Source organism: Python bivittatus, unplaced genomic scaffold (assembly GCF_059951505.1).
Source record: "Python bivittatus isolate LINGU-HERP-01145 unplaced genomic scaffold, Pbiv_v1 ctg000560_np1212, whole genome shotgun sequence".
In the NCBI taxonomy this organism is placed as follows: domain Eukaryota; kingdom Metazoa; phylum Chordata; class Lepidosauria; order Squamata; family Pythonidae; genus Python; species Python bivittatus.
This window is the reverse complement of record NW_028277083.1, coordinates 2992787-3013087: the sequence shown is the minus strand read 5'-3', so window position 1 is coordinate 3013087 and position 20301 is coordinate 2992787. Positions and strand designations below refer to the sequence as shown.

The window sequence follows — 20301 nt, the reverse complement described above, 5'->3', positions numbered from 1 at the left end:
TTTTCTAGGCATTCATACAAGGCCATTTTATCAAGATGAACTCTTCTGTTTCTACAATTTGGAATTTCCCTTGCTATTTATCACTCTGCTCTTCGCATCTTCCTGCCAGTTGAATTCACAAAATGTTTAAATGGTTTGTCATCCTTCAAAGGAACTTTAGCACTTAACAGCCCTTCTGTATGTTAAACTTTCATGGAGTGTCTTCAATTAAAATGATTTTTTTAAAGCTCACACTGTTTATATGTTTTAAAAAAATGGTTATCACCATTAAAAAAATCCCAGGAGGAGTGCTGAAAAATGCAATAAAAATTCTGCACTGTTTAATAGTTATCACCCCTGGGTATCTTGTAGGTTTCCAGTAATGAAATGTGAATGTGAATTTCATTTTGTTTTAGCTTGGCTGAATCTCCTTTTAACAATCGATTTGCTTATATTGTTACCCATACAGACTATCTGTTATATCCTTTGTAAGTATATTGGGTGATTTTATTCTCCATATGCTATTCCGGTTTTATTAAAAGTCTTCAGTTTTATTTCAAAAACAGCCACATTGGTTGGTTTGTTTTTGGATAACGTCATGTCCACAAGCCAAACTTGATGCAGTTTAAACAAAACAGACTGCATGTGGAAAACAGGAAAAAGGTATGCTTCTTCCTAAACTGACTTTGCAAATTCCAAACTGCCTGAAAAAGTTAAAATAATCAACACAGGATGTATCTATTTCAAATACTCATAGCAACCAAGTTGTTATTTTTTTTTTTAAAAGAGAATATAACTAGCATTGTGTTAACAGAGAAGCCAGTGTGATATAGTGGTTAAGGTGTTGTCCCAAGTTCTTGTCCATTCTTAACCAGGAAAGGTCAATGGTGACTTTGGGCCAATCCTCCTCTCTCAGCCCAACCCACCTCATAGGGCTGTTGTAGAGAAAAGTAGGATGTCTTGAGCTACTGAATGAAAGACATCTAATAAATAAATATATTACCCTGAAAATCCTGGGAGAATTTTAAAAAGTGTCTTTGGCTCTGAATGACTATCTGTGTTGACCCCAGTGAATACCAATAATGGAGTTACACCAGGCTGGACAGTATTTCTCCTGATTTACTTAAGATATTAAGGTCATCTTGAGGTAGGCTTCTGAAGTTAATTTCAGTACCTGTGGAAGTTGGTATGGAAGCAAATGTCCTTTCAGGGATCTTAGTTTAAACAGAATAAGAGAAGAGTGAGCGTGAATGTTTCCAGTTGTGCTCAAAAGCTTTCAGTTGTGCTTGGAAGAAATTGTGTGATCAACACTGGATCCAGCTACAGAGATCCAGTAGCTAGTAGTAGTAGTAGATCCAGTAGTAACATCCCTGAAATCTCAGCAATTCATAAATTAGTCACGAGAGATAGATTCAGAAGCTCAAGATTCAGGAGCAGTGAGTGAAGTCTGCTTTTTATTAGTTGCATTCCATCCATTTGAGAATTCAGTATATAAGAACCTGTCTCACAACCTGGATCTTTCTATCAGTATGGGGCTAGGTTTAGATGAAGAACAGGAAACAAGAGCAGGAAACAAACAACAAAAACTGAGATCAGGCAGGACCATTAGTAAACCCTGGTGCAGCATAAGAAACAGAGTGCGGGAAGCACATTTAAGAATGGGAAAAATCTTAATCGAATCCAATCGAATCCAATCCATCTCACCAGGTTCATAGCCTATCAGAAGCTGCTCCCTATTTTACTAAGGTCATTTGTATTTCCAAATGACAAATCTTACGTACTCTGGACTTATCAAGTTCCAGGGAAAGGTTTATGACAGGGATCCATATAGGAGCTTTTCCCAGACATACCTGAATATGCCTGAGGGCTACATGGAAAGTCAAAGCTGGTCTACACATTACTAGAGTTTTGAACATTTACTTCAAGAGAACAGTGTCAGATTGGGGATGAGGAAACCCCTTTTCTGGAATTTACTTGGAGTTAATCGATTCTCATATCCATTCCTGCATCATAAGATGGTTGCACATAAAGCCTCTGACTCCAGTCTCATCAATGTATGAGCCCATGTTTGGGCCTACACCTTGGTGGTGAGGGTGCCAAAGTGTAATGATTGTTGTGCCCTTATTGCATCTCTGGAGTGCAAGCTTTCTCCACAGCTGAGCCAATCAGGAAATCTCTCCCGATGTGGAAAGGCCTCTTCAATGGCTTTCCAGAAGGACCATCTGTTTTTGTTGACTGTCTCTAGCCTGGGTGGAAGGAATGGTTGCTAAGTCTTCCTGGAGATTTAATATATGTTTTTAGCCTATTAGGTGACCATGTGGCTCCATATTTTACAGTGATTTTATTGGTAGCAGATTTTATTGAAGCCTCATTGTTGTGGGCTGGTGAAGGGGGCGGCAGGCAAATGTTTCAGTGCTTGCGTTTTAATATTTGTGTTTTCATTTGCTTTACAGTTATTTTAAAATTTTGTAAGCTGCCCCAGGAAGCTGCTCAGGGGGCTTAAGATAAATCAGGTAAATAAACATGCAATAGATAAAGCAAATAACGTGATGGCATTCTTGTCCATCCAGAATAATTGCTATGGTGGACCAGTCAGATGCAAATAATGTTTCTTGTCTCATAAATGAATAGCCATTACATCTGCTACCTGCTGCTCCCACCATTTCTGCCTTCTCTCCTCTCTAATAAATCACCCGTTTCCAGAGAAATTCCAGTGTGAGAATGAGGAATGCCCCACTCCTAATTCATAATGTTGGAACTGCTGTAACTTCTTTTGAAGTTTACCTTCATTAAACTACATTTCTTCAATGTCCTTAAGCTGGCTGTCAGTATCACAGGATGCCTCCCATTTGTTTATTGTAAGTTCATGCTGGGTTTGCAAATATTAAGAGTTTAAATATTTTTTAAAGCATCCAAGCCTACCCAGTTGTCCTGCCACAGCATGGCATTTATATCACATCAGAAAGGAGGCAGATGTTATGGGTAAGGTGTGCTGCCATTAAGTTATTTTACTTTATTTATTATATTTACATTGCAACAGTAGCTAGAGATCACTCATAGCATATAAGCACTACACAAAACAGAAACTGATAAAAATTCAGTGTTTTCATAAGAACAAAAGAGTCAGTAGTTCATCTCTTGGAAAAGTAAGTGGAACTTGGCTTCTGGATGAAGATAAATTGCACTAAACGTTATCAAAGTCACGTTGGTGTGAAGAGAAGAGGGTATGTGCAATCCTTTTAAGATATTCCCAAGTAAAAAGGACTGTATGTGTGCCTAGATAGTGAAGGATTTCATCATCCTGGTTTCCTTCAGGGATATTTATTGCGAAATACGGGAGTTACCCCCCACCCGCCCCCCACCTGGAACATAGCTTTCCACTCAAAAGTTTTCTGGGCTCCTTGTTCATATACCATTACTGTTCTAAAACTGTTGAAAATAACAGGAATTAAATGAGGCAAAATCAATTTCTCTGTTTGCACATTTCAGCAGGGAGTCTCATGAAAGTGACTACAGATCACTCAAGTTACTGTATTGGATTTGTTTCCTCCAAACCCTCCTCTTTTCTTTCTTCCTTGCTGGCCCAAAGATGTGGCCTGAAGTTATTAAACATATTGAATGGTAGATATTTTATAGGGATAGGCTAGATAGGCTTGATTCTGTTGTTTTACTAATTTTACTAATTTGATATTAGGGCAGTATTCTAATGAACATGTTTTAATAGTACTTTTAATTTAACCTTATATTTAATCTATCAATTATACATCCCAATGGAATATAGTGAGTGAGATTTCTTAAAGAAAACCTTAGAATGAGTACAACATTCAGTCTGTTTCAATATTGGCTCTTGATGGTGGTGAGTGTTGAAAATCTACTCTCGCAAAGATACGTTGTGGGAAATTGTAATAGGTCATTCATTGCCTTTTCACTTAAAAGCTTGTATTATCCGTGAACTTTTATCTCAAAGGCTTCTACTAATGCTTTCTTTAAAAGTTTCCATGTGATGTCCGAGATCTGCCAACATCCCCTCTTCATTCAGGGATGAATTATTTGCTTAACATGTGAAATGGAATGCCAAACCAACAAAAATTTAACATTGAATTAGTTGTTCAGGGATTATAAAGGACTACCAGTGTAAGGCTCATAATATCTTCACTAAAGCAAAGTAATACATTGTGATCCATTGATTTCATACTATATGTTCCTTCGTTTACTTCCTAGAGTAATATACATATATATCCATGCCTAAATTGAAAGTAATCTGGATTTCTAGTTTAGCTATTGATGGTCATGTGGGTCCCATGAAGGCTTTCCAGATCTGTGCTACAAAAATTTCAAACTTATTTCAGAACTGATCCATTTGTTCTGCTAGTTCAGAGCTTGAACATATTGCTAGGATTACACAATTGAAAATAAACTGAAAATTCCAAATGAAATAATAGATCGTGCTTGTATAATACTATACTTTTTGGGATTAGCATAGAGTTTGGGATTAAAATCCCATCTCCATCATTTTTGTTCAGTTAAGATTGATATAGCTCTTCGTTCAAGTTTAACAAGCATTGCAAAGTTATCTTCAGCTGTGAGTTGAAAATCATTGCAGCTTATTGTGTGAGTGCATTGGCGGTGATTAGAGAGTAAGGTTTTTAATTTTGAGGGAATCATGATTTGCAAAGTTTAGCAGTAACCCCCTGAAAACTCCTGTGTTTCATGAGGCAATTAGTTTTCAACATATCCTTATAAATATGCATCCATCTGGCCAAACACACATTAAAAGTTTGTGTGAAATAAATTCTTATTTTCACCTTTGTTTATTACGAATATATGGGTTGTATAGATGGATCTATGATACATACAGTGTTTGAATGCTAATCCTACAGACAGATGGCAGCAGTTTAAAGACATTTCCATCAAAGCAATTATGTGCATAGAAGAGTTCTCCAGTATAATTAGCATGATTTTCTTGGTAGACTCATACCAATAACTTTTTTCCCCATAGCTGTAATCCAAAATTAGGCATATCTTCATTTGCTTTGCTAGAATTTACTTATTAAATGTGTTAGTATTGATCAAAGGTCAGACATTTTGGCCCTGCTAATAAGATTTGGATTTCTCCTTTTTTTATGAAAAAAAAGCCTACTGATAAAGATATTACTCATATCCATGGCTGAACTTTCTAAGTTTTAATGCAAACAAACAACAAAAAAAAATGTATCTCTCTTTTGCATCACCAAGGATCACCTGTGGCATCAATAAGAAACTGCAGGGACTGTATCTGTTTTTCTTACTGTTTCTTCTTGCATTTCCCCCCCACTTTAGATAGTCCCATCATTTCTTCTCTAAGGGTAATGGGGTCACTTGTTTTATTTCAGTGCATCGGGAGAGGAATGGACTTGTGATAATGCACAGGAGACAGACTGGATTAGTTCAACAGGTTAGGATTAGGGTTAGGGTTAGACAAGGCAACCCCTATACTGAGATAGGACAGAGTAGGCAACTTGGTGTTCCTTATGTTTCATCTGAACATCTCTGATCAACATGGCCTATTAACAAGGATTATGAAAATTGCTAGTTCAAAATATCTGGATCCAACAGATAACTCAACTGATGGGATTCTGAAGAGATCATAAGTTTTCATGAAGAACTGTAAATTGACTATTGATGTACTTTTTTTTTTTTTAGTTTTTAGTTTGTCACCCCCTCAAAAAGCCCTCCCCCTAGCCAGATGTGTGGATTCTTGTGCAAGTTAATATTTGCACAAATGGGAAACGGTGCCCATAGTAGTAGTTGCCATATTGAGAAAAAAGCTGTACTGTAACCCTCCTTCCCTCTGTATATGTTGGTGGATGAACCACCTAGTGCAAAAGTTCAATATTTTGGAAAGTTTAAGTGCTCTTGAAACAAGCTACTAATATTTCTATAATTGTAGGCAGTTGGATTTATTGTGACTTGGCTAATATTGTCTGGCTTCTATCAGCAATCTACTGAGTTTTTTAGAAAGCAATTTTTTAGCCAATTTTTACAAAAATACAGTGAGAAAAGACATATGGAGTAGTTTGGAGATGAAGATATGCCCTCCAAGTGCTGTTGTGATTCTCTTTCTGTAAACTACAGAGATTGTTCTAGGACAGCGAGCTTCAAGCTTTCTAGAGCAGGAAACACTTTCTGTGTCTGCCAAAGGATCTTGGGTTTTCTGGTTTTGCCATGGAGTCTCATGTATTGTTTATAAGCTGGCCTGTGGCATGTTAAGGTGCCCATGCCTCTTATCACCCCATGTGAGATGGTCTACCTTAGATCACATCCTGGCACTCTCCTGCATCCAGAAAACTTGTATCGGGCAAGTTGTCTTTCAGTGTCCAGGAAATCTTTCTGCAGAGAGGTAAGGAAAACACAGTTTGGCATCTATAGCCAAAGGTGTTATACTTGCTACCCAACCCTCCATCTTCTCTATTAGGTATTCCACCCTCCTATTAAGTCAACAGATCTTAAACTGTTAAACTCTTGCTTCTTGGAAGGGAAGAGATGTTTGCATAAGGGTTGTGTTTAGCAGTTTTCCGTGCTGTGTAAGCAGAACATACTTCTATCATTTTTTATACAAAAACTAGCCTGACTCTTTAAAGGTCATTCCTATCTCAGTCAGTGCTTAAAGTTCAAGAGGAAATAAACTGCGCAGAGGTGGCATTTTTCAAGTCAAGTGTCAACTTCCTGAGCCCCCAAGCCAAGGAACACAGATGAGTGAGAGAAAGAGAGATTAATAAGTGAGCTGCTCAGCTGATGGATCAGTGGTGGTGTTCAGGAACATCCTTTGATTCTTTTTATAGAAAAGAAACATAAAGGTTTCACTTTTAACTTTGGAGGGCTCTTGGATAGATTTCTAGCTTGAGCCAATGGAGATTTGTCAGTGCCTGTAAAATAGGAGACAGCATGTTTTGTGACAATGCCAGTGTGTGAAGGATATTTCAGCCCCACCCTGCTTTGTTACTAGCTAGGATTTTTTTTTTTTAAGCTTTGGGCACTTTAGAATGGCAGACCCACCAAGCTTGGAAGTCATCTGCATTGACTTCTCTTTCCAAGATAGGGGACAGCAAGATCAATAGAGAAATAAACTGGAAGAATAGGCTTTATTAATCAAGTCATTGGAAGCAGAAAGGAAGATTATAATGGAACACAGGTGTCGATCGAAGAGCGTGGCGTGCTTAAGCTATCTACTTGCTGGCTGCTGAAGTGTTGGTATTGATTGGAGGAGATGTAGGGTATGGTGATATCAGACCTGCTAATTGGGAGGTTGGGTTATCACCAGGAGAGGAAGGAAACATGGCTTTTTCTTTTCACACTTTTCCTCCCTTGCCTGGCTGTGTGGATATTATGGCAAGACTGGTATTGTTGTAGGGCCGCTGAAAGAGATCCAGCTCTTGCCTCTCGGAACAGAGAAGTAGAATTATGGAAGGACGGAAGAGAGGTGTGTCTTAGCTCACTGATCGTACTGTACTTGATAGAGACATATTTGCAAAATGAGGGAATAAGAATCCACTTGAAAAATAACTAGATAAAGCATACTCACTTTTATAAAACTTCTCATGGCTGTGAACTAAAATACTATGGCTACATTTTAAACAGCTGCATCTCTGCAAAGATTGTCTTGAAGAGATCCTATCATATGTTGACATGGCCAGGTTACCTGGACAATTAATGCTTAAAGCACATTCCCAGTGGAGGTCCACTAGTTCAGTGTCCTCCAGTTTGGTGTCCTGCAGCTTTATTGGGGTTACAGTCCCTACTCAGGTCACCCATTTGTTAGAAACTCTTGATGGCAGTACGAGTTATTAGACTCTGAAAGTAAAAGCTGGTGTTTGTTTACTGAGTTTAGACACTTCTCTTTTATTCAGAATTACTAAAGAAACTCCTCAGAGACTGATTTCTAATCTTGAATGCTCTTTCAGAAAATTCTAATTGCAAGGTGTGCGACTAAAACCAAAACAAACATAAAAGCATGCAGATCAACAACACAATGATAATATCCTGCAAAAGGACAATAGTATGCAATGAAGATGAAGTCTGATTGGAAAAGGTCAGTTTGGACCATCCTGAAGAGCATTTAGAACCAGTAATGAGTTGCAACCCTGGGAGGGCTTTTGCCATTGAAGTGGTATGCTGGTTTTAAAGGTTTTTTTTGTTGTTAGTTTATTTTTCCAATTATTTCTGATTACATTAAAATAGGCTATTGTCCTACTATTAAGAGCATTTGCAACCGTCTTGTCCATTGTGAGCTCAGTGCTGTGATATGCTGTCTGCATTTAATTTTGGTACAAGATTGTTTTCCCATTAAATGTCTGACTCGAAATTAAAGTGCGATACCCTTGTCCTTTGTTCTCACAGACATTTCTTGCATATCACTCTCCGCTGTTTAGATATCACTGAACCAAAATTTATGCTTCACTGTTGTTTAAGAGGTTATAAAGTTTGGCAGTACAGTATAGAGCGAAACATGTTGCTGTGTGGTGATGTGAGAACATGATAATGAAATGGCCCTTCTGCTTAGGCCATCTATCAAGATGAGGGTTTCCTAATCGTGTTGGTGATGGAGTGTTGTGATAGGGGAACCCCTCGATTTTCCCTTCTATGCCCAAGTATCCTAACAGTCACGTGTTGTGGAGAAGGCGCCGATAACTTACAGATGCAGAAAAATGCTGGAGAACCTAACACTTTTTGTATGGAACTTCAAAAGAGCATGTTGAGTTGTTACACAGTCCTAGAAAACTTCCTGAAAATGGCTTTCTGAGGTTTTGACTTTGCTGCCAGCCAGCAGAAAAAAATATGTGATGGCCAGGCAAGGAAAGAGAGCTTGAAAAAGAAAGAGACTGGGTTTCGAAGTCTCTCTGTAGTTCCCTCAATTCCAGCCTGACTACTGCTCTGATAATGGCCAGTGGTAATTTAGAAAAAGACACCTTTGACTGTGGAGTCCTTGGTACTTTCTGTGCTTGGTTGTTTGCTTGCAGATGTTTCATTACCCAACTAGGTAACATCATCAGAGCAAGGGAGTGTGGGGTTTGCTCCCTGTTTATCTACAGTAGCTTGCCCTGCCAGTGTTGGTGGGGTGTGGTTTTCTTGTTGGTAGTTCCTTGATTAGGGCATTGTTTTCTGCTTGATTGTTTGTCTGGTGTTAATCCCTACTTACCTGGGTGTAGGTTGCTGGAGAGGATGTGTTCTGGTCTTTTTGTTTCCTTCTTAGCTTTCCTATTTTCTCTTTTGAATGGTGTGTAAATGTGGTTTATCTTTATACGTATGTCTATTGATGGCTGATGTGTCTGAGTGCCAGGCTTCCAGGAATTCCCTAGTGTTTTGGGATTTAGCTTGGTCTAGGATGCTCACAATTTCCCAGTTGAAACTATGGTTGCGTCTGTCCATGTGTTGTGAGATTAAGGAGTCACCCCCACCAACACTGGCAGGGCAAGCTACTGTATATTAAAAGAGAGCAAACTCCACACTCATTAGCACTGATGTCGTTACCTAGCCAGGTAACGAAACATCTGCAATCAAACAAGCTCAGATAGCACCAAGGACTCCACAGTTCAACCTTGAGCTACATCTATGTTCTACTGGAGACACCTTTGAGTTAGAGGAGGAGTTATTCACTTGCTCATATAAGCTTCTGAATATACAAGCATTTCATTTGTGGAATTTTCATTTCAAATTCCTTAGGATATAGCCATTTTTGAAACTATCTAGAGCGCAGATAGTCAGGTTGACATTTGGAGGACATCAGGTTTTGTACCCATGATCCAGACTGCATACTTCCTGCCCAAAATCTAGAGGAACAGAAGACTGGAGAATTGTGGAAAGAATACATTGGGGCAAGCAACATACTTCTCCAGGCCCTGATAACTATTCCTAGATTCTGTAACCTCTGTTTTCTGAGGAATGATTTCAGGGTAAACATATTGTTTGTCACCAGGATTTATTTTGTGGTTGTTCCCAACATACAAAAACAACTTATCTACCATATCTTGGAGGGAACAATGTGAAGAAGTATTGGCTTTCCCTTTGTTGTGCCCAGGCATCAAAACTCATTTTTGGAGTAAGGAAAATGTGATTACAGGTTGAGAACTGATGTGGCGAATTTGATTATTCATTATAGCTTGGATTGAGTTGAAATTGTGGAGGGTAGGATTTCTTCTCTCTCACTTCAAGGTCAAATGAGAGTATTTACCATTCTCTCTCTGTTTATCTTTGGATGCAAATTGAATTTGGTGATTCAAATTGATGAGATGTAAGGAATATAAAACTCATCAGAGGCAACATGGAGAAAAATTACTGGGTAGAGATGGCTGGTAGCTTCACCAGTCCATGTCCTGGACTTTCCTTTGATTAGTAATTATTTCAATCTTTGTTATTTATTTTCTTTCTTCATTCTCAATTTTATTTCAGTTGTTTTGATTTCTGTTTTTCAAAGCAAAAGTGTAATTACATTCTGAAGCATTTAGAATCAGAATTAGATGGTTGAAATAGCCAGCTGCAGGCAAGCAGCTCATACTGCAACTTGGGGAAACCATCTTTCCAGGCTTCAGCTTCTTTTTATTCTCAGTTGATCTTCCCTCCCTCTGTGCACAGTCAAGTTTCTAAGGCTGCCATAAGATCTAACAGCCTAATCAGATAGCTTGAACAAGAAAATCTCCATCTCTTACATTTTCAAGGCTACATATTTTTGGAGCCATCTTCCAGATCTTTTGGTTGGGAAAAGAACCTAACTCTGTTGCATTGAGCAGGAGATGGGACTTAATGTCCCTCAAATTCTATGGTTTGGGTTCATTTGATAGCATCTTGTGTGGCTGACTTCATTAGATTTTCTTGTCTCAGCTGTAGCTTTTTGACAGTTTGCTTACCTTCCTTGGCATAAATTCTGCCTTTATGAAGCTATGTCCTGGTACAAGTCTCTTCCTGCCAGTTTAACCCTAGCATCAGTACCCTCAACACCAAATTTTTCTGTCATCCTCCAACAACGTAGTTAAAGCAGAACAGCGTTTTTAATCAAATGCTCTCCATATCTGTAGGATGCTTGAATTACTTACTAAAAGAAATTCTGTCAAAGATAAATGAAATTTTGAATATCCCGAAGCAGTTTTTGAGAGAGAAGCTATTAAAATGCATCTTAGAGAGTCTGTATTCATTGTGTTCTCTCGTACTTGGAAGGGCTAACAACATTCTTTAAAATGGAGTTTTATCATTGAAATTATACTGAAGTAGCCTAGAGAAAGAAATAGTACTGAAATAAATTTCTCAGCTGCTTGAAACACAAAGATCCTTCCACTTGATTCAATAGATTTGGAACGTCAGGGAACATTAATGGGTTGATAAACAGGAATGGTCTTTTGTCTTTTAAGGCCAGGAATATATACTTTGAACTTGCAAAGAGTTCTGAAAATGCCACCAAGGTCGTGGTTCAACTGAGCTATCAGATGTAAGGTTTAATTTTTTATGAGTTTTGAAAAAATAAAAAAAGGGTTGGACTGTGTGGCCTTTAATGAGTGGGAAGTTTATCCAGCAAAAGTATAGCTTTCTTCTGTAGCTGTTGACATACTGTTTTGAGTTTTTATATTAAATGCTCAAATGGTTGTATCAAAGAGCACATAATTCAAGATTCCCCTTTGCTTTTGGAATTTTTAGTCCATATTATGTATGGTAAGCTCAGCTTACTTTTTGGGCAGGTGGATACCCATCCAAAGCAAACATCAGACTGCAGTTTTCTAGTACTTTTATTTTCTAAAAATGTCTCTGGGAACTTGGAAAAGATGCCCCTTCCTTTTTTTTTTCTTTTTTTTTTTTGATTTGGCCCAGTCTGCTAGTTAAGAAAAATATATCCTAACCTAGTGGCATCCAGACCTTTTCAGATCCAGGGGCAACCTGGCTAATGGAACCTGTTTATTTCAAAATGTTTTAAATATTCATGCTTTTAAAAACAGCAGCAAGCCTGAAACCTTCAGCAGGATGGAAAATCACAGTAGAACGTCTGGCGGAACTTGTTTCGGAATTGGAGCTGCTGCCAGTTCAGGATCCTCAACTAAACTGATTCAGTGTCAGAATGAAAATTCACTGCAAATCCAATTTTATGTCTAGCACGCTCTCTCTCTCTCTCTCTCTGCTCAGTTGTATCATCCCTAGCTAGTTTATCCAAGAATAATCATGCATAAAATTGGGTTCTTTCATTTGTGTTCTGAAATCTTAGCAGAGGAAGTTGAGAGCGAAATATATCTCCTCTCTTTCTGAGAGTCCACGCGGTTGAAATCCTGGCATTCATAATAGTTTAACAGAACCCTTACATGCTACTCAGTGGCAAAGGTTCCATTCTCTGTGTAACTAATTAATTAAAAGAGAAAAAGGGACAGGGGCCTCATAGTGTTGTGGTTATTAAATTAGTCATTTTTTCACAGTAGATTTATAGCCTTCATGATTAGCTTTCCCACCTGACTGCGACAATGGAAAGAATCTATTTTACAGTCTATTAAATTGGTATATGAATAGCTTCAAATTGAACTGGAACTTTCCTAGAGCACCTTAATTCATTGACAGATTTAAGATACTTGTAGGGAGCAGTTAGAGAAGGGGGAAGGATTTGATGGGCTACTTGTGAAGAGAGCTTTTATAGTTCTCTTATAGGGAAAAAGAGAAACTTGACAGGGGAAGAACAGTTTTTGAGGTATGTGTATCTGTCTCTGTGTATGGGAGCAGTGTAAGCAACTCACCTTGTTAGAAAGATAATTTTTGTGTGGTATTTGAGAAGACCTGACTCCCATAAATACATTGAGTATTTTTATTCTCATGTTCTGCCTTCCACGTCTGTTATGGAAAGTCTGAAGAGTGAGTTTTCATTCACGAATGTTACAGTCCCCTATTATTTTGCATGGCTCTCCAAATAATTTTGGAATCCTAGAAGGTGCCCTTCTTATAACTATTTTGCATCTCTTTAAGCCAGGGTTTCTCAATCTTGGCAACTTTAAGATGCGTGGACTTCAATTCCCAGGATTCCCCAGCCAGCTGGGAGTTGAAGTCCACACATCTTCAAGCTGCCAAGGTTGAGAAACACTGCTTTAAGTCATGGCTACCCTGGAAGACTAAATGTTACAGCCCTAGGACCAGGAGCTCCATTAAGGACCTACAAAATTCACTTTAGACCTATGTCAAAATGAGGTACAGATGCAAATATTTTAGCAGTTATGTGTGCGAATCAACCAGTATCATATTCCTGAGCAAGCAAGGAAGCCTTTGGACATTCAGAAGGATTGGCAACTGTTTTCCATATTTTAAGGTGCTTTTCTCCTGTGCTCAGTGTAGAAAATAACTCTACTTTTCCTTGTTCAAATGTCCTTGTTCCTTTTTTTAGTGCCAGGTTGTTGGAGAGTGCACGGAGACAACTGCAAGAAGAGTTGCTGAAGGTTCAAAGCCAGCTCCTGGAAGAGAAGAAAAAACGAGACCAGCAGGAAACCATGGTTAAGTGCTTACAGAAACACATGCAGCTTCTCGTCAAGGTAGGTCTCCTCAGTGAAGAAACCAGGGTGTTGCTTGCACTGTCCTTCTCTTCTTGGGAAATCCAAAAACTAGAGAAATTGATGTTTCTTTGTAGCAGTTGCCAGATGTTGCAAGCCTGGAAATCTGGCCCGAGGGATTTCTGTACTCAGAACCAAGCTAACACCATGTTTAACCACTGCATAAACTTTCAATATAAAAAACAGTAGATGTATAGCACGGCCTGGGAATATACGTGGGGAGCATGCCAGGTGCAGAGATACTGAGGAGTTCACAGGGAGGGCATTGCTCAGGCTGATAAGTTAGCTTCTTGCATTCTTAATTGAAAGTCCATTTTGCACCCATGATTAATGCATGCGCAGTGTGTTGGGTATAAAAATTTTAGAAACCTGCCCCCTGGCACAGACGTGCCATGGTAGAACATTGCACACATACCTGGTGCCCGTCCCAGGGAGCATTGCGTGTTTACTCCTGTAAGTATTTACCTTTAATAAAGCTTGTGATGATCACACTAGCTTTCAGCTTCTCTTTCTTGGAAATCTCTCATGGATGCTGCCTCCTGGAGGGCATTTATATTTGCATTTACGTTTGGGGAAACAGAATTATATTCCTAACCACCACTGGGCTCTTGAATCAAAGATGATGGTGGTGATGGTGATGGTGATGGTGATGGTGATGGAGGAAAACCAAAAACTTCCCAAAGATATTACTAATATTCCTAGAATCAAACAGGTTGAAAGAATAAAATTTGGAGCGAAGACTCCATTGGGCTTACAAACTGAACGGGGCTGTTCATGTTTGCCTGACCTACTCTTGTTTTCAGAAATTCAAAGAGGATGTGGAGATTCCCCAGAATGCTACATAGCAACTGTAGGGGAAGAATGAAACTGATTATGTTGTGCTAAAGATCTGAGTATCAGCCATCTTACAATCTCTTATTGTATGTTCTAATGTCTCTGTGTTGCCTATATTTCACTTTGCCCCTTATGGGTAGATCCACTTAATGAGTGCTTGGTTATTTATTTCTGAATTTGCAACTGATTTATCCAGTAATAGCTGAATATATATATGTCTAACACTGTTGTCTTGGTGAAGCTTCCCCTAACCTAGGACAAAAATTTTGCTTTAATTAAATGAAAATGATCACGTAGTTTAATATTAAATTGAGCAAATATATTACCTGTTAAAAATAATAACTTTGCACTGAAAGCTTTATAACCGAGACTGATATTTAATGATCTAATTAGTATCTCCTATGGTAGACGCAGTTGCTGTAAGTATCATTGAAAACAGAAGAGAGGAGGAGAAGGCAGGGAGCTGATTGCCCCTGACTCTTTCAGAATGGAAAGCCTTGGGTGTTTTTGAAGATGGTGATATAGCTTATAAACAGTTATTTTAAAAAATGTTCTGAGAACCAACAGCCTATCGGTGGCTACCAGTTCTAATGCTGTGCTTTGTCCAGCATTAGAACCAGTATGAGTTTGAATTCCATATGCTTGTCCAAAACACACAAGAGTGATTGTCCTATGATTGGTGAGGCATCTAACCAGCTAAATACCTTTATCATCATGGACGTCTTGGGGGTATTTTGGTTGTGGGAAAGAGGACACTAAACAAGGTAAACCTGTGGTCTTATTTGGCAGGACTTCAGTGTCCTAGTGAGCTGGCAAGTTCTAAGGATATCATCCAGCCAAGTTCTCCTTCGGAAAGAATTGGCTCTTTCTTTTAAAACAATGTCTCAGTTACGGATCAAAAGCTGGAACATATATATTCAGAATCCTTCAAAAAAGCTAATTTCCTTTGACTGAGACGTACCTCTGACTGAGCATTTTAAAAAAGCCATTGTAGTGTGCAATGGCAAGTTCCAATATTCCTCAGCCTCCATTGGGAATTTCTTACATTTCCAAGCAGCTCTCATGGGATCACTCATGCCTCACTCTTAAGGTAATAGGATTGCCTTGCTAGTTTAGATTCTCCTGCAGTAATCCATGGCCGACAGTGGACACTCAAGACATTTCTGGGAGATTATAGACAGGATGGAGTAGAAATAGCCATTGTCTGTTGTTTGCTGGAGTCGCAGGAAAACAGTTAAATCTCTGTGTTCCCACTGATGCAGCTACTAGCCATCTCTCTTTCTCTGCCCCCCATCTCCACCCCCAGTGCTAATAGGTAGATCAACCACACCTTATGATGGTCAATTTTGTTTTATCATTATGCATTGTTTTTAGAAGCAGTTCACGGTTTCTACCTTTGAACTTTCTGGTCATGAGTGTCATCATTTAAGAAAGAAATTATCTTGCCTTTGAGCTGTGAAGCCCTAAGGAGTTTGCAGTCTTTTTTAAAATACAGCATAGAGAAATGCCAAAATAATAAAATGCAATTAATAATGGAGCAAAATGAAATGAAAACAGTTGGGGGAAAAGCAGAGTAAGGTCCCAGGAGAAACAGGAACGGTTTACTGCTTGAGTGAAGGCTACAAGAGACCAAAGCAACCAGACTTCTAAAGAAACATGTTTGGCTTCTAGTTCCTGAAAATGATTTAGCTTCAAAAATTAGTGTGTCCCTGGCTTTTCTCCCTCTTTTTAAAAAGTTCTTGGCTGGTTTGGGTTTTTTTGCACAGAGTTTACAATTTATGTTCACTGAATAGGTTATAAAACAAAATAGGCCAAGTTTCTGATGGCCGCTTTTATATGATTAAGGTAATTCTAGCTTGTTGTGAACCATGCCGTGGTTAGATATCCACTCGGATAACAGTCCTAACAATTTCCTTTGACATCCAAATGGTCTATTTTGCATTTAGGGGAAGTTATGCTAAGTATGCAAGAGCAGTTAACAGCTTCTCATGTTCCTGCAAGCCAAGCCAGTTAACATTTTAGGGTATTTATTTTTGACAAATATGACCCCCCCCCCTTTTTTAATTATTGTATGTCATAAGGGAGATGCCCAATTCTGGTAGAATCTCTTTTGATGATTACATTTACTGTCTCTTGTGCATTTCAGTGATGTGTTATCATAACCCAGAAAGACAGTAAATTGCTTTTTATTGTACTCAGGGCAATTTTTGTGACATGTTTGTTGTATGGCCTGGAATTAAACATGACACAATTTCTGCTGCACTTCCTTCCAAACCAGGATCATGTATGTATTGATTGGCCATCTCTAGCGGCTTATTTGTGGGTTGGTTATCCAGAAGGCATCATCTCAGCTGTCAATATTTGTATGAATTATCCTTCCTGTGCCTAGAGCTGAAAACAACATCAGAAGATTGAGCACTGTGATAAAACTGTCGCTAATTCAGACTACGTATCCTACAAAGGAAACAGACCTAAAGGGTCAATTTTTCTCTCAAAGTAGACTCCATAGCCAATTCTGTCTTGGAAGGTGAAAATTCACCTGTCAGAATAGCTGAAACAGACTCTTGATCAGGTTGCTGAAATGCTTTTCTTAATACTGTTCAGCTACAAACTCAGTTATTATTTCAACGGAGTGAAAAGGAGTGCCCCACAATTTAGATTATGGAGAGATGGGGGAGGGTATAAAACTATTCTAGCCTACTAAAATAGCTCAGTTCGTAGAAAGGCAGTATCTCATGCTGGCACTACGTACTTCTTGGGTGCATACTGTGCAAGTGAACGTCCTGTGTGGATGACAACATATACGCCCCAAAGAAGAAGCTGGACTATTTTTCATAAGGAAGAATTAGCACAAGACCTGGTTCCTTGAGGGACCGCCTGTCTCGCATAGTATCTGCTCAGCCGACCCAATCTGGCAGGGCTGGCACGCTCTAGGTTCCTTCGATTAAACGGTGCCATCAATCGGGACCCAAGAAGTGCAGCTTCTCGGTAGCAGTGCCTGCCCTCTGGAGATTCTCCCTGCGATTTGAATGGTCCCAAAGACCTGGACCTTCGCCCAGGCCTTTGGTGGAGAGGACAGAAGCCCTCTTTTCTTCTTTTCTTTGTTCCCATCCGGGTTGGCATCTCTGCCATCTTCTTCCTTTTGGTTTTGGATTGTTTCTTTGTTTTTAAATGGCTTGAACAATTTGTAAACCGCCCAGAGTCACTGAGAGTCAGGCAGCATATCCATTTAATAAATAATAGTAATTATTATTATTAAGTGATGGAGATGATCATTACTGGGGGCCGCCTGCAAAAGGTAGGAATGAGGTAGCAAAGGAAGCAATGCCCTAATCCTTGATCTCCCAGTAACCTTCTCATCCCTAGGCTTTTCTCTGCAGTGATGAGGACTAGAATCCTTTTCTTTTTAAACACAAGCAACCCCGATGCAACACCATTCTTTGCTGGCTTCTGTGTCTTGTTCGACTTCGGCGTGCCTCTGTCTGTTCAGGACAGCAGGGCAAAACAGAACATGGGGAGTCTGTTTCTTTGCAAATGACACTATTTTCCCCAAACTGAATGTATCAGTACAAGGTTCATTCTTAATGTCTTTTTTCTTTTTTGGCAATCTCCCATTCTTGCTAATACCTTTTCTATTAAAGCTATGATGAGGCTTGCTTTGCACTTCAGATGTAATATTCCTGTCGCTTTCTACTGAAGGAGAATAACTTAGGCTGCTGGATGGTATGTTTCATCATTATATTCATCAGAAGACATTACCTGCATGCTTGACATTTAGAAGCCTCCTGTTTGGAATGTGCAATTTTTGGTGTGGGGGGAGGAGAGAGACCTTTATTAAAGAACTCCAAGTCTAAGAGTTTAATTGTTACTGATAGCTAAGGGTATAATTACTTTGGTGAAATATCATGACTATATTAAGCAAATGGAAATTGGCTCCCGGAATTAAGCGAAGACAAAACCATTTTGATCGGGGCTGTTTGGAGAGAGCTTGTAATATCATTTTGCAGCATCTCTTTAAGGAAAATGAGCCATGAGACGCGAATTGGTTGTGTTCCAAGAGGAAGTTGTTTGTTCTTTGAATTTACTTGCAAAGTTTACAAAGCTAAACATAATTAGAGCTGTTCTTCAAAGAGAAAACAAGAGACGCACCGTTTCAGAGAAACAGACACCCAGAAAGTGGATCTGGAAATGTTGTCTTCTCTGTTATTATATGGATAAGAAGCTCAGCTCAAGTTTCATTTCATTAGTAATGGAAGCAAAGCCCTCGTTTACCCTATTAAGCCCTTGTGACCTTTTCAGACTTGTGCGTATGTAACACTTGAGCTAAGTCTATAAATCTGTTTGCTCAGGTTGCTGCAAGTGGTGGCTTAAGTTAACAGGGAGGCCTGGCTAATGGTTGTTGTAGATTGGAGCTTCAGAAGACCGTCTTACAGGGCTCTGCTTTCCTGGGTGCTTTCTAGAAACACCAGCCACTTTTCTTTGAAAACCCATTTTTATTTTCTGAGCTGCCCTGCCGTAAAAGAGTCTCCCTCTGGGGGAGATGGGCGGCATACAAATGTAATACATAATTAATTAATAAATAGATAGATAGATAGATAGATAGATAGATAGATAGATAGATAGATAGGTCAAGAAGGGTGAAGATCCCCTAAAAGTAGGAAAAGACGGGGATAGATTCTTCTCCAGTTTTCCCAGCCACACTCCGTATGGCCCCAATTCTTGGAAAACTGGCAGAGGCAAACTTTTAGGGCATACCTGGGAAGGGCATCTCTTCCCAAATGTAAATGCAAGGGATGCTCTTGGCTTTCTGGAATCCGACCTTCTGAGCCTCCTGGCTCTGTGTGGACAATTGAAGCCGAGAAGTTGCATGAAAGGCCCTGGAAGGACCATAAATGTCCTTTTCATTTCTTTCCTTTTTTAAAAAGTGCAATGTCTTCTTTTCCTCCAGCTGGCCCATTATCAATTAACATTCATTTCTGAGAAAAGGTGTTTCAGTGCCAAAATGATAGGAGTCATTTATGGAGTATTAAATCAGAATAAATACTCAAGTCCACCTTGTAGGGTTTTTTGTTCAAGGCCTTATGTACAGTCCTGCATCCTGAAGAGCTAATGGATTCTATTTCTCTCGAGCAAAAGAACATTAATATTTTGGTGTCTGAAAACTAGAAATACATGAACAAGAGAGAAATTTATTTGACTTTCCTTATCTACGCCTCTCCTGGGAGGCATCATCTTCTGAGGTTCCAAAAGTGAAACTATTTTACACCCAGTGAAAAGAATCTAGATTAATCCAGTGTTACGGCTGACAATTACAATACTCCCAAATCAGGTAATTCGGAGCTAGAGCTTTCTCAGAGACCAGTAAGTCGCTTTATAGATCTGTTCCGCTCGGTGGCGCATCATCGTGGAACAGTCACGCTTTAAGCTCCTCAGCCTTGAATTGTGGTGGCTGCATGCTGGGATAAGGATGGGATCCAACAGTGAAATGATTGAGGGGTGAGGCAATCAGGCCCGAGAGAAAGGGAAAGAAAGGAGACAGTGGTCGGACACATCTCTGCCTAGGAAAGGGAAGGGATTCGCTGGTGCCTCTAGGCATCGTCTAGAGCTCTGTGGGTGACAGTGAGGCCTACATTAACTTTCCTCCAATGCGTGTAGGGCACAGGTGTGAGGGGGAGGATGTGGCATGCTGCATCGCTCCTCTTAGCCCTTCGAAACAAAGGGATGCTCTTCCAAGACTGTTGGCTTGAGCAGACCTAGAACAAAATGGTGGCTTCTGGAATGCAAGAACACTACATTGTCTCGATACTGTTTGTCACAGCTGAGATTGGGACCCATCACTGCTTCAAGGAGTGTGTTCCATGCAGGAGTTTTGCAGGAGAAAGCTGTTGGTGCGATGCCCAGGAATGCCTGCCTGCCTGCCTGCCTGCCTGCCTGCTGCCCATCTCAAATG

General features: G+C 39.5%; 1 protein-coding gene across 1 annotated transcript in view; it reads left to right on the top strand.

Moving 5' to 3' along the window:
• MAD1L1 (mitotic arrest deficient 1 like 1) overlaps positions 1 to 20301 on the top strand; it is a 330372-nt gene that overhangs the window by 73967 nt on the left and 236104 nt on the right. Inside the window, exon 11 of the mRNA XM_088147972.1 lies at positions 13355 to 13499. Within this exon, the coding sequence (XP_088004098.1) occupies positions 13355 to 13499 (145 nt within the window). The remainder of the gene's footprint in view (positions 1 to 13354; positions 13500 to 20301) is intronic.